The sequence below is a fragment of the Capricornis sumatraensis genome, chromosome 2 (genome assembly GCF_032405125.1).
Source record: "Capricornis sumatraensis isolate serow.1 chromosome 2, serow.2, whole genome shotgun sequence".
NCBI lineage: Eukaryota > Metazoa > Chordata > Mammalia > Artiodactyla > Bovidae > Capricornis > Capricornis sumatraensis.
In genome coordinates, this window is record NC_091070.1 from 199,549,318 (window position 1) to 199,562,131 (window position 12,814).

At 40.5% G+C, this 12,814-nt stretch overlaps 1 protein-coding gene across 2 annotated transcripts in view; it reads right to left on the reverse strand.

The window, feature by feature from the left end:
• Positions 1-11,326, reverse strand: part of CMPK1 (cytidine/uridine monophosphate kinase 1) — a 35,929-nt gene extending 24,603 nt beyond the window's left edge. For both annotated transcript variants that reach the window (XM_068965158.1, XM_068965157.1), the window contains exon 1: positions 11,105-11,326. In XM_068965158.1, the coding sequence (XP_068821259.1) occupies positions 11,105-11,275 (171 nt within the window). In that variant the 5' untranslated portion in view covers positions 11,276-11,326. The remainder of the gene's footprint in view (positions 1-11,104) is intronic.
• Between the last annotated feature and the right edge of the window lie 1,488 nt (positions 11,327-12,814).

Consider the following 12,814-nt stretch of genomic DNA (forward strand, 5'->3'; position numbering starts at 1 on the left):
CTTATCACATGTTTAGTCTGTAAATATGTTCTTAACTGAAATGTTAGAGTGAATACATTTTCATATGGTAACTGGGCTTTAAAGCTAAGAAGAGTCAGTGTGATCAAGTTAACATGACACAAAGAATAAGACAGTCATCCCCTGCTCCCTGCTATGGTTTCTCTAGTAGTCATGTAAGGATGTAGGAGTTGGACCATAAGGAAGGCTGAACGCTGAAGAAATGATGCTTTCAAACTGTGGTGTTGGAGAAGACTCTTGAGAGTCTGCTGGACTGCAAGAAGATCAAATCAGTGAATCTTAAAGGAAATCGACCCTGCATATTCATTGGAAGAACTGATGCCGAAGCTGAAGCTCTAATACTTTGGCCACCTGATGTGAAGGGCCAACTCATTGGAAAAGACCCTGATGCTGGGAAAAACTGAAGGCAAGAGGAGAAGGGGGTGACAGAGGATGAGATGGCTGGATGACGTCACTGACTCAATGGACGTGAGTTTGAGCAAACTCAGGGAGATAGTGAAGGACAGGGAAGCCTAGTGCTGCAGTCCATGGGGTTGCAAAGAGTAGGACATGACCTAGAGACTGAACAATAACCCCTGCTTCCACCCTTTTTCTCTTATCTGGTCTAAAAGTCTCACTACAAGAGAGGTTTCTCCAAAATGCTCTGAACTTCAATTCAGAATGACACCGTTACAAATACTATAATCCTAAAAAAAGAAAAAAAATACTGTATTCCTTTGTGACTTTCGGAGAGCTTTCAGATTGCAGTCCTCTCCTATTAGCATCTTAACTAGAATGTGGTGTTTAACCGACTACCGTCACTAAAAACATTAACCAGAAGGATGTAAATGAAGTAGATTTCAGTGGGATTAAGGATACCTGGAAGAACCAGAACTAAAGAGGTATTCTGAGCTAGGGCAGACTTAGGTAGAGGTGTCTAATTTTGATGGGGCTGGAATATTCATTCAGAATCCCTCCGAGCACAGCACACTCATGTAGTTATTAACATTTAATTTTACTATTATTACCTTTCAAAGCATGACTGAGCTTGCCAAAAATTAAAAGACTAATTCAACTTTATATAAATCAAGAAAGCACAAGTCCAGACAAATTAGAGAGTGCTGGATTTGTGGCTGCCCTGGGGACATCCCCATCCCCAAACCACAAGTGGCTGGAGCCTAGGATTTAATAGGCCACAAAGAAGGGAGAAGAGACAAAGGCTGAGCCTATGCAGGACTGGAGGTCAGATCAATGAATTCCACATAAAGTCAGGACCTCTGAACCATGGTACCCTCGGTGCTTGACCTAGGAAAGAAGAACCTACCATGCAGAGAAAACAGCAAAATTTCCTAACCACAAGCCTATACTGATTAAAGAAACTTCTAAAGGATATACTTCAAGAAAGAAAATGATCTCAGTAAGAAGGTCTGAGGTGCAAAAATAAATGGTTAATACAGAAAGTGGTATGTATTTTTTATTATAACAATTTATTATAATTATGCATATTATTCCAAACAAACATTTGTATAAAACATTAACAGGTCATTTGTAGGGATTAAAAAAAAGTCAATATAGAATTAAAATCCTAAAAAAAAAGAGAAAACAGAAAAAGATAGAAAATAGTCAAGTGTCCTAAGGTATACTGTTTAGAGAATAGTAAAAATATTAATATTAGACTTAAGTTAAATAATATGTGTGCTTAAAATTTCTAGTGTAACCACTAAAAAGAGATTGTATAGCTTCCAAAGTAGGAAGGAATAAATCACGAGGGAAAAAAACCTTAAGCAATCAAAAGAAGGTTGAAGTAGTAGGGGTGGCAGAAGAGCAGGTAAAATTAACAGGGACAGTAAAATGATGATGAGAATAATAAACATATTTATAAAGGACTTACCATGTACCAGGCACTGCTCTAAGTACTTCATATACATTAGCTCATATACTCCTCACAAACCATTCTGAGGTAATAGTATATATTATTATCATTCCCATTTTACAAATGAGGACATTGAGGCACAGAAACTAAACCTTTGCTAAGATCTCACACACGGCATGTGTTATGATAAAGACTCACACCTGGACAGTCTAACCTCAAGTCTGAACTCTACATCCTGCCTAGTAGACAACACACTAGGATGGCAGTTGGACGTTTGTTCATGCCCTTTCAAATCCATCTTTCTTCAGTCTAACAACTAAGAATGCCAACCAAAGTGTAGCTACTTACACTGCTCAAGACATTTCCTTCATTGACTATGGATAGGCAAGCACAGAATAGGAAAGGAGAGAGATGCCCACGTTATGATAAGTGACTAATACAAAGTAGGCACTGTGCCAGACATTTTACTACGTGGATTCTCTTGGTTAATCCTCATAATCACCCTATAGAGTAGATTAGTATCACAAATGTCCAGAGGAGAAAACCAAAGAGCCAAAAATTTCAGTAACTTACAAAATGGCAAAAATCTTTTATGACTGGCTTCAAAATCTACTTAACAAATGTTTATTGAGCATCAATTTATGCCAGACATTGTACTATACACTAAAGATGTGAGAGTAAATTTAGAAATCTTAAGGCTCTCATCTTTATGGAGCTTATGGTATAATGGAGGAGACAATCCAATAAAGTTAAAGGTGGTCTGCAAACTGATGTATGTTATAAAGGACAACATAATTAAAAACTGGTAACTATCACAAAGGATGAAAGAATTATAACTGATAGAGCACATAATTGAGAAATCTGACCTAGTCTAAAAATGTGAGGGCTAGTTTCACTGAGGAAGTCATTTTTAGCTCAAGGTTCCCAAACTGTATGCCACAGTGCCCTGGAGGACTGTAGCGAATTCACAAGAGTGCCCTGGATCTACATTTTTAAGGGAAATAGAGCAAATACTGAACATCTATTAGATACCATGAACTATTACCTCAGGGTAGCTCACAATTTCAACCTTAGATCATGCATATTCTTTTTGAAGACACATCTTTGTGATGCTGACTTTTTGGTGGGCAGCTGCTGTAATAAAAATAAGTACCACATAAAAACTGAAGTGGAAAAGGAAATGAGGATGGAAGTGGCCAATCTGATTCCAAGGTATGAGAAACTGGGCAGTGCCTAACAGGCATTTACATCCCATCAGTAAGTGATTTGACAATGAAATAAAGCTGCTACTTTTTCCTTTTAGCTTATATGTACTTTTTCTTTAAATAGCTACTAGATTGTTAGAAAATACTTAAGCATTGTTTGGATCTAATTACTAGATAAATATAATTAATTAATATAATTACTTAATAAATATATTTATTTTGAACTAAGGTGTTTGTGAAAAAAAGTACGGAGACACGAAGGACACTATGAACTGTGAATGTTTGGGAATCTTCGTATTACGCTAAGAACTGAAGAATAAGTAGGCTTTTCAAACACCATGCAGTAGAATGAGCAACAGCAAAAGACAGGGTCCCTATCCTTGAAGACGTTACAATCTAGTTTGGGAGGCAAAACTAAAAGACAAATCATTTCTCGTTTGTTTTGTTTTTGGCCACACTGCATGGCTTGAGGGATCTCAGTTCCCTGGCCAGAGACTGAAACCAGGCTACAGCAGTGGAAAGTCCAGAATCCTAACCATTAGGTCACCAGGGAACTCCCAATAAACAATTTTAAAACAATCTGTTAAACTTTAATATTCGCAAAAATATTTCATAGCCTTTCTCATGAAATTATATTAAGTACGTGTCCATCTTCACTCTTAAATTAAGAGCCCCTAGAGGTTGGTATCTCCCAACACAGAGCAAATAGTTCGAGTTTAGGAAGTGTTTTCTGGGACAGTCTCACTTGCATCAATTTACTCTCCTTAGGCTTTTCTCAGAATTGAAAGCTCCAACTCCTCTGTGCAAGGGTAACTCTGCTTTAAGTGTTCTCCACCACAACACATCTCCTGGCTGCTTCTTTCCTGCTGTCCTTCAAAAGTCAGCTCATACATATTCACTGCCCCCCAGGAAGCTTTCCCTGACCAAATGAACTGTAATTTAAATGTCCCTTATCTAAACGGTCTATTTGGTTTCTTTCCATCATAGGATTTACCACTCTTTTCCTGCAGTAGTCACTGTTTAACTTTCATATCTCCCAGCTCATTGTAAACTTTTGACAGCAGGGTCCATGCCTTATTCACCTTAGCAACTATCATAGTGCCCAGCTAGCAAAGACTGTTTTCTGAATAAATAACAAGTACAGGGAAATTTTTTTTAAGTCTAATTATGCCTTTCACCTTAATGGACTTCTTGAGAAAAAAATGAGTTATTCAGGAAAACTCTGAGGTGAGGAAGAGATTAACAAATGTGCAAAAATTAAAATGACTGATAACTATCCAGTGCTAGTAAAAAAAAAAAATCATACAGCGCTGTAGAAATGTAATTAAGTACAATGTTTTTGAAAAGTAATCAAACTATTATCAATTAAAATTAAAATGCAATTATCTTCTGACTTAGCAATCCTACTTTTAGGAATCTTGCTTGCAAAAATAAAAGCATCCATATGCAATATTATATTTACAAGGAAGTTTACTGAAGCACTGTTTGCAACAGCAAACTAATTCCTGAAAAGTATGCCAAATGTCTAGCAATAGTGGGGGAATGGTACAACTATGCTACCGTAACATCCATACTACGGACTGTTCTGTAGCTACTGATAAAAATGAGTTAAGTCTATGTGTAGAGACCTACGAGGAGAGCCATGACACATTCCATAAAAAATAGAATAATCCCACTTGGAGGCAAAAAAGGTAAACATATGCACTTTTATTTGTAAAATATTGAGAAAGAGTTAATACCAGACAGTTAACACTGGTGACCTCAGGTTAGAGTCATCAACAACTATGTATTACAACTGTAACAACTATGTATTACAATTGTAACTTAAAACAGAAAGAAAAAAAAAGTTTTCAAAAGTAAGAACAGTAAATAATCTGAACATACTCTCCCTTCTCCAAATTCTTAAGGACAACAGAAACTCCACATTACAATTACCTTTAATGAGATGACACTGATCTGGGAGAGTTGAGGATTCTATGGACTCTCCAGAGGTGATTTAAACTTTACTTTAAATAAACCAACTTAAAATCTAGTTGTCCAGTGGATCTTCCTAGTTTCCTTAATGAGTGATGGTTTGCTTTGGGGATTTGTAATCAGGAGTTTGAAAATTTTAGAATGCTCGTCAGATTCTTACAACTATACCATTTTCTCACTGAGAGTAAACTGAAGTGTTACATGAGAAATCAGAGAAAGAGGTTTCAATCAAACACTTAGGGTCCTGAAACTGGAAGCACTGCTACTTGGGCGCCCCCTGGGGACTGAGTTTTAAATTTTTTACATCTTCAAGACAAACTGGTGTGCTATATAACTGTTCATTCAAAGCACACTTACTAAGCATCTATTATGTACCAGGCACAATGTTCAACACTAGAGACAAAAAGATAAATAAAATAGAGTTTCTGATTTCTATAATGCATACTTAAAGTCAGTATCACCCAAAACTTTCTAAGTACAGCAGGAAACAATGGAAACAGTGTCAGACTTTTCTTTTCTTGGGCTCCAAAATCACTGCAGGTGGTGACTGCAGCCATGAAATTAAGACACTTGCTCCTTGGAAGAAAAGCTATGACAAACCTAGACAGCATATTAAAAAGCAGACACATTATTTTGCCAACAAAAGTCCATATAGTCAAAGCTATGGTTTTTCCAGTAGTCACATACATATGTGATGTGAGATGCTGGACCGTAAGGAAAGCTGAGCGCCGAAGAATTGATGCTTTCGAATTGTGTTGGAAAAAAGATTCTTGAGAGTCCCCTGGAAAGCAAGGAGATTAAGCCAGTCAATCCTGGAAATCAACCTTGAATATTCATTGGAAGGACTGATGTTGAAGCTGAAGCTCCTATACTTTGGCCACCTGATGTAAAGAACTGACTCACTGGAAAAGACCTTGATGCTGAGAAAGACTGAAGGCAGGAGGAGAAGTGGACGACAGAGGATGAGATGGTTGGATGGCATCACCGACTCAATGGACATGAGTTTGAGTAAACTCTGGGAGTGGGTGATAGACAGGGAGGCCTGGCGTGCTGCAGTCCATGGGGTCGCAAAGAGTCAGACACGACTGAGCGACTGAACTGATCAGCATGTAGAATACAAAATATAAACTACTCATAGAGGTCCTGGAGGAAATTGTAACACAGAACATGATAAAAATGCTTTTGGTGTGCTTCAAAAAGGAATTTGACATGAATATAAGCTTTAGCATAATTTGTTCATTTAACCAAAATGTTCACCATCCTTAAAAGACAGTAGATTTAAACATCTTAGCTAACAGATGCAAAATTGTGGTTACGGTTTTTAGACAAGTTTAGGTTATAGCATCATGATTTTTCTTGGGCCAAAACAATACAAACAAAGCTTAATTTAAAAAATTAAAAAATGACATGGTATCCTAACATCAGATTTTTGTTGTTGTTGTTCGGTCTTTAAGTCATGTCCCAATCTCTGTGACCCCATGGACTGCCACACACCAGGCTTCCCTGTGCTTCACCATCTTCGGGAGTTTGCTCAAACTCATGTCCATTGAGTCGGTTATGCTATCCAAGAATCTCATCCTCTGTTGTCCCCTTTAGTCACAATAATAATAACTCCACTCTGAGAACCTGAGTCTTGATTGCACTGATTTAGGAAATGATTAATCTTCATAAACAAAATGAGGATGAGAAAACAGACTTGAAACAATTAGTTATAAAATAAAACTGAAAAAGATCAGTTCAAATAAATAGGCAAAATTTAACCTCAAAGCCTCCTTCCAATCTTTCCTTCTCAGTTCACAACACTTTCAGAAGATACTGTATCAGATTTGCCTTTTCTTCCTCAAGGTCTGGGTGAGCAAGAAGCAGAGGCAGAATTCACAGCCAGAAAAACAACCACAACTGTGTCACAACTGTGACACAACCACAATTCCAAAGTCCCAGGACATTAGAGAGCCAGACAGTCTCAGGTTCTGTGGCCAGGGCCCAAAGAAGTACTTCTGGTGGCCTGAGTTGGAAATTAATTTAATTTTCCCAAAGGAATAATTCTATTTCAGCCACATTTCAGGTACCCTGTGAGCTGAATTAGCAATGGCATGATAGTTGGGGTCTTCAACCTTTATTATATAACTTTTTCCCTACAGAAAAACAATTAGTTCCAAAAATTACACTGTTTGGGATTCAGCTTACATTTGCCTGTATAATAAAGCATTGAGTCAAAATGCAATAGACTCACAAAAGAAAAAACAAAACCAAAAAACCTCTGACTTGACTGACCATAGACATTCCACTGTTTAATCTGCAATTACTAAATTATAAACTATTTGGAATAAAAAGTAACAGTTTAAAAGAGTTTAAGTTCATATAATTGTTGAAATTTTAAAGAATAGGATAATATATTATAGAACATATTTCATCACGGAAATCTTCTAATTCTTAACAGGTTTAAAATCTTGCCAGCCATTATCAAAGTCAAGAATAAATACTAGTTACAGAATGTAGAGATAATGTTTAATCCAGTGGAGTAACATGGATATCATTAGCTTGGGTGTGGACACTTAAAGTCACATAATGAGTCAGAAACAAAATACTTAAATGCTTTCAAATACATCAATCATAAACCAATTTTTAAAAGTAATACTACAGTGTACTTCGAAGTAAAAATAACCAGTCTCATAAATTAAGAGCAGGAACTCTAAAATAGAGGGAAAAAATTATCTGCATCTATTTATACCAGATATTTTATCTCATTTTATATTCACAAATGCCACACCAGATAGGTATTACTTCTCCCTTTTTACAGAGGAAACAAGCTAAAAGTAACAATTTCTCTGGGACTAAAGTGAGAGTAAATGGAATAGTTAGGGTTATGGTCTGAACCTACATTTGTTTGATTCTAGTAAATGGCTCATCAGAATTTGAGAAAATATTTGCAAACAAAGTAACAAGGGATTAATCTCCTAAATATACAAATAGCTCGTGCAGCTCAGTATCAAAAAAACCCAAAAATTCCAATCAAAAAATGGGTAGAAGATCTAAACAGACATTTCTCCAAAGAAAACATCAGATGGCTACAAGGCATCACTACATCATCACAAATTGTTAGAGAAACGCAAATCCAAGCTACAATGAGGTGTCACCTCACATCAGTCAGAATGGCCATCATCAATAAATCTACAAACAATAAATGCTGGAGATGGTGTGGAGAAAAGGGAATCCTCCTTCATTGTTGGTGAAATGTAATCTGGTACAGCCACTATGGAGAACAGTATGGAAGCTCCTTAAAAAACTAAAAATAAAGCTACCATATGATCCAGCAATCCCACTCCGGGGCATATCTGGAGAGAACCATGATTCAGAAACACATGCACCTCAGCGTTTACTGCAGCACTATTTACAATCACCAGGATATGGAAGTAACCTAACCATTCACAGACAAAGGAATGGATGAAAATATGTGAGATATATACAGTGCAGTATTGCCCTGCCATAGTAAAGAACGGAACAGTGCCATCTGCCACAACATGAATGGACCTAGAAACTGTCATACTGAGTGAAGTCAGTCAGAGAAAAACAAGAAGCATATGATTTCACTTACATGTGAAATCTAAAAAATTTGGTACAAAACAGAGTCACAGATATAGAAAACAAACTTACCAATGGGGAAGGGAATGAGGGAGGGATAAACTGAGATATTAGGATTGACATACACACACTACTGTGTATAGAATGCTTCCCTGGTAGCTCAGCTGGTAAAGAATCTACTTACAATGCAGAAGACCCTGGTTCGATTCTTGGTTCGGGAAGATTCCCTAGAGAAGGGAGAGATAGGCTATCCATTCCAGTATTCTTGGGCTTCCCTGGTGGCTCAGACAGTAAAGAATCAGCCTGCAATGGGGGAGACCTGGGTTGGGAAGGTCTCCTGGAGAAGGGCATGGCAACCCACTCCAGTATTCTTGCCTGGAGAATCCCCATGGACAGAGGAGCCTGGTGGGCTACAGTCCATGGGGTCGCAAAGAGTCAGACAGGACTGAGCAACTGAGCTATACACTAACGTCTATAGAACAGATAACCAACAGGGACCTACTGTATACTACAGGAAACTCTACTCAATACTCTGTGATGACCTGTATGGGAAAAGAATCTTTAAATAGGTGGATATATGTATTAGTTCAGTTGCTCAGTCGTGTCTGACTCTTTGCCATCCCATGGACTGCAGCATGCCAGGACTGCAGCATGCCAGGCCTCCCTGTCCATCACCAACTTCCGGAGCCTATTCAAACTCATGACCATCGTGTCGGTGATGCCATCCAACCATCTCATCCTCTGTCGTCCCCTTTTCCTGCCTTCAATCTTTCCCAGCATCAAGGTCTTTCCCAGTGAGTCGGTTCTTCACATCAGTTGGCCAAAATATTGGAGTTCCAGCTTCAGCATCAGTCCTTCATGTAAAACTGATTCACTTTGCTCTACACCTGAAACTGTCACGACACTGTAAATCAACTATACTCCAGTAAAAATTAAAACAAAAACAAACAAAAGTAAAGTCTTTTCTCCTTCCCCTATCATGCCATTTACATGTCAGTTATTTCATACATACAACAAAAACTTGAAATAAATTGTCATGTCTTTTAAAAAGTGAAAAGAACCAACAAAAATAAGCAGAAAAAATTTTTTTTATCTATTTCTTGGTTGATTTAGTTCCACTTATATTCCTACAACTGATCAACAATTATCAATACAGCTATAAAACACATAATGAAGATATTTATGTTACCATCCGACTATTTCTGGATGCTCTTTAGAGAATAAAATATAGTACAGGAGTGGGCTGTATGAACCTGAGAGAGGAGTAAAATCCCAAAGCTCCTAAAAGTCATGAGTTTGAGCAAGCTCGGGCAGTTGGTGATGGACAGGGAAGGCCCGCGTGCTGCAGTCCGTGGACACGACTGAGCAACTGAACCGAACTGAATAAAAGCGATATCCTGGAACAGAGGAGGGAATAATTTTAGAAGTTCTGGGTCAAAATCTTTTTGGTCTGAGTTTCACAAGAATTCTCTGGTGTTTTACAGCACGACTGGTCCCTCTCCTGTTTCTAGGTATCTCTTGTCTTCCTCCTCTCCCAAACATTCCCCGGATACTCCAGTAAGTCTTTAACCCACACTGCAGCTAATCACTTTATTCGAAAATTGTTAACGGAATTGAACCGGTAACCTTATCACACTTTGTGGGGGAGGGGAGAATAACACCATTTTAGAGTTGGGAGGCATTTCATATTGAGTTTAAATCTGCGTGCACAGCCTCTACTATTCTAGTGGGGACAACGGAGACTCGGAGAGAGGAAGTGACCTGGCCAACAGGCTAGGCGTGAGTTGGCAGCCGGGCCAAGGGTTGAAGTTTCATCTCATACTCCACGCTTTTCCAACCTCACGAAAGCGGGTTGGGCTTTAGGGCTGGGTACTAACCATAAAGGGTTCAGAAAAAGCAATCAGCAGATCCCAGAACACCTAAAGCCCTGTCGCCCGGGGCTCCTTTCTAGAGGAAAGACCAGTTTAGTTACCTGTTTAGAGTTCAGAGGGCCTGTGGGAAGGGGAGGGCTGAAAAAACCGGTCTCTCCTGAGGTAGCTGTGGGCACACCCCGACCTCTAACCCAAATTGACACAGCCGCCACTCGCCCCACAACCAGTGGTACTCTGACCTTTTACGTGCTCGGGGTCCACGGAAGCGGACCCTCCCGGGATCCCTCTCCCAGCCGACTCTCGAGACGAACTTGGCCCCCAAAATGTAAGGGAACAGGGGTGCAGGAACAAAGCAACCCCAAGCGATCCCCTTCCTTTCTGGGCGCCCCCGGGGCGGGCGGACGTGGACTACCAGTCCCGACATGCAGCGCGCCGGCGGACCCTAGACCACCACCAAAACCGCGGTGCACCGGCCGCCGGGACTCGTAGTCCGCGGTTCGGGGGTGGGGTGGGGTGGGGGGCGCGGACAGCCGCGCGCGGCAGGACGGGCCAGCCTAGTGTCCAGTCAAGCCCAGGGAGCCAGCCGCCTGCCCGGGCCTCACCTCAACGATGCGGGCGCACTGAGTCCCCTTTCCGGCGCCGGGACCGCCGAGAACGAACACGACCTGCGGCTTCATGAAGCGATGCGGCAAGAGGAAAAGTGGCCGGCCGGTCAGCAGCGGAAAGCTAAGGCCTAGGACGTGCAGCAGCCGGCGGCCGCAGCGGCTAAGCATGCACCGCGGCTGGGTCGGACGCTGAGAGAGCTGACAGCAGCCGGGCCGGCGTTGGCGCGGGGCGGGGCGCGGAGAAGAGGGCGGGCCGAGCCGGCGCCCGCCGCGGCCCCGCCGCCGTGGCTGCCGAAGCGTCCGCCCTGCGGCCGGAAGAGGCGGGGCTTCCGCTGCTCTTTCGTCGGCCGCGCCCGAGTCCTCCCCGTCCCTCTGAGGGCTCATTCATTCGTTCTGTCCGCGGGTGTTGAGCCAGCTAGCTAGTGTAGGGCCTGTGCTGGCGCCTGGCACATGGCCTACGAGAGAGCACGATCCATTGTATCTGCTCGCAAGTTTAAATTCCAGAGGGTAGGCAGCCGACCTGAACAAATTAACACGAGTAAATAAATGCAAATAGCAATATTGGCTTTGAAGGAACCAAACGGAGGAATAACAAGAGACGAATGTAATTTGGCTATGGTAGTTAGACTTCTGAAGAGATATATAAGCCAAGACGTAAGGATAGGAATGAGCAAAGCTAGCTAAACACTGAGATAGAGTGTCCCACAAAGAGAAAAAAGGCAAGTTTTTGCAAAACCCCTAAGACTTTCAACTGTGAGAGCAGTTGAAAGGCCCATAAGATCAATGCTACGTGAAACAGGGAGGGAATGAAAGGTGAAAGAGTTTGGCTGATGACCGGTCAGTCAGGCCCTTTGGTTAAGGAAAGGAGTTTGAATTATATTCTAATTGCAGTGGGAAGTCCTTCTAACTATAACTCCATTTCCCTGCCCCTTGCATTAGGAAAAATTTTCGAGAAGAAAAAGAGTTCAATGAATGAGTCTTAGTGAATAGACCTTTAAATGTTGGAGAGAGGAGGAGGAACCCAAGAAGGCAGAACCAGAAAGGTAAGAAGAAAACCAGAATACGTTGTTCAGCAAAGAGAGTGTTTGGGCTGGGATTGTGGTGGTGTAGTAGTCAACATTGTGTTAAACACAAATGAGTACAGATAAAACTGCATTTGGCAACAGGGGGACTTACAAAGAGTTCTGCCCAAAGCAAATCATACATTATATCTAATTTGAAGCCTGATTGAAAATGGAGTGAATAGGAGATGAGTAAATGAAAATAATAGAGAAAATAAGGGTCAAGACAAAGTTTATTTAGGATGAGCGATAGGAGCCATGCTGTCTAATATGGTACCCCTTAGCCACATATGGCTATTTAAATTAATTACATTAAAAATAATTAAAAGTTCAGTTCTTCAGTTATAATAACAACATTTTAACAGCTCAGTAATCACATGTGTTTGTTTAGTGGAAATTATATTGAACAGCATACGTACCAACCCTGTCATCACAAAAAGTTCTACTGGTCAATGCTATACTCGAGCTCATACTTAAGGGGCTAGGAATGATTTGAAAGAAAGAGAGGTAACCCCTTGAGAAGAAAAATCAGATGAGCAAGTCCAAAGGACTTGGACACATCTAAGACACCTGGTGGACCTTAGATGACTTAAAAGTCCTAGATAGGAAGATGTTCATTTGTAACAGGAATAACAAGAAGAGTAGA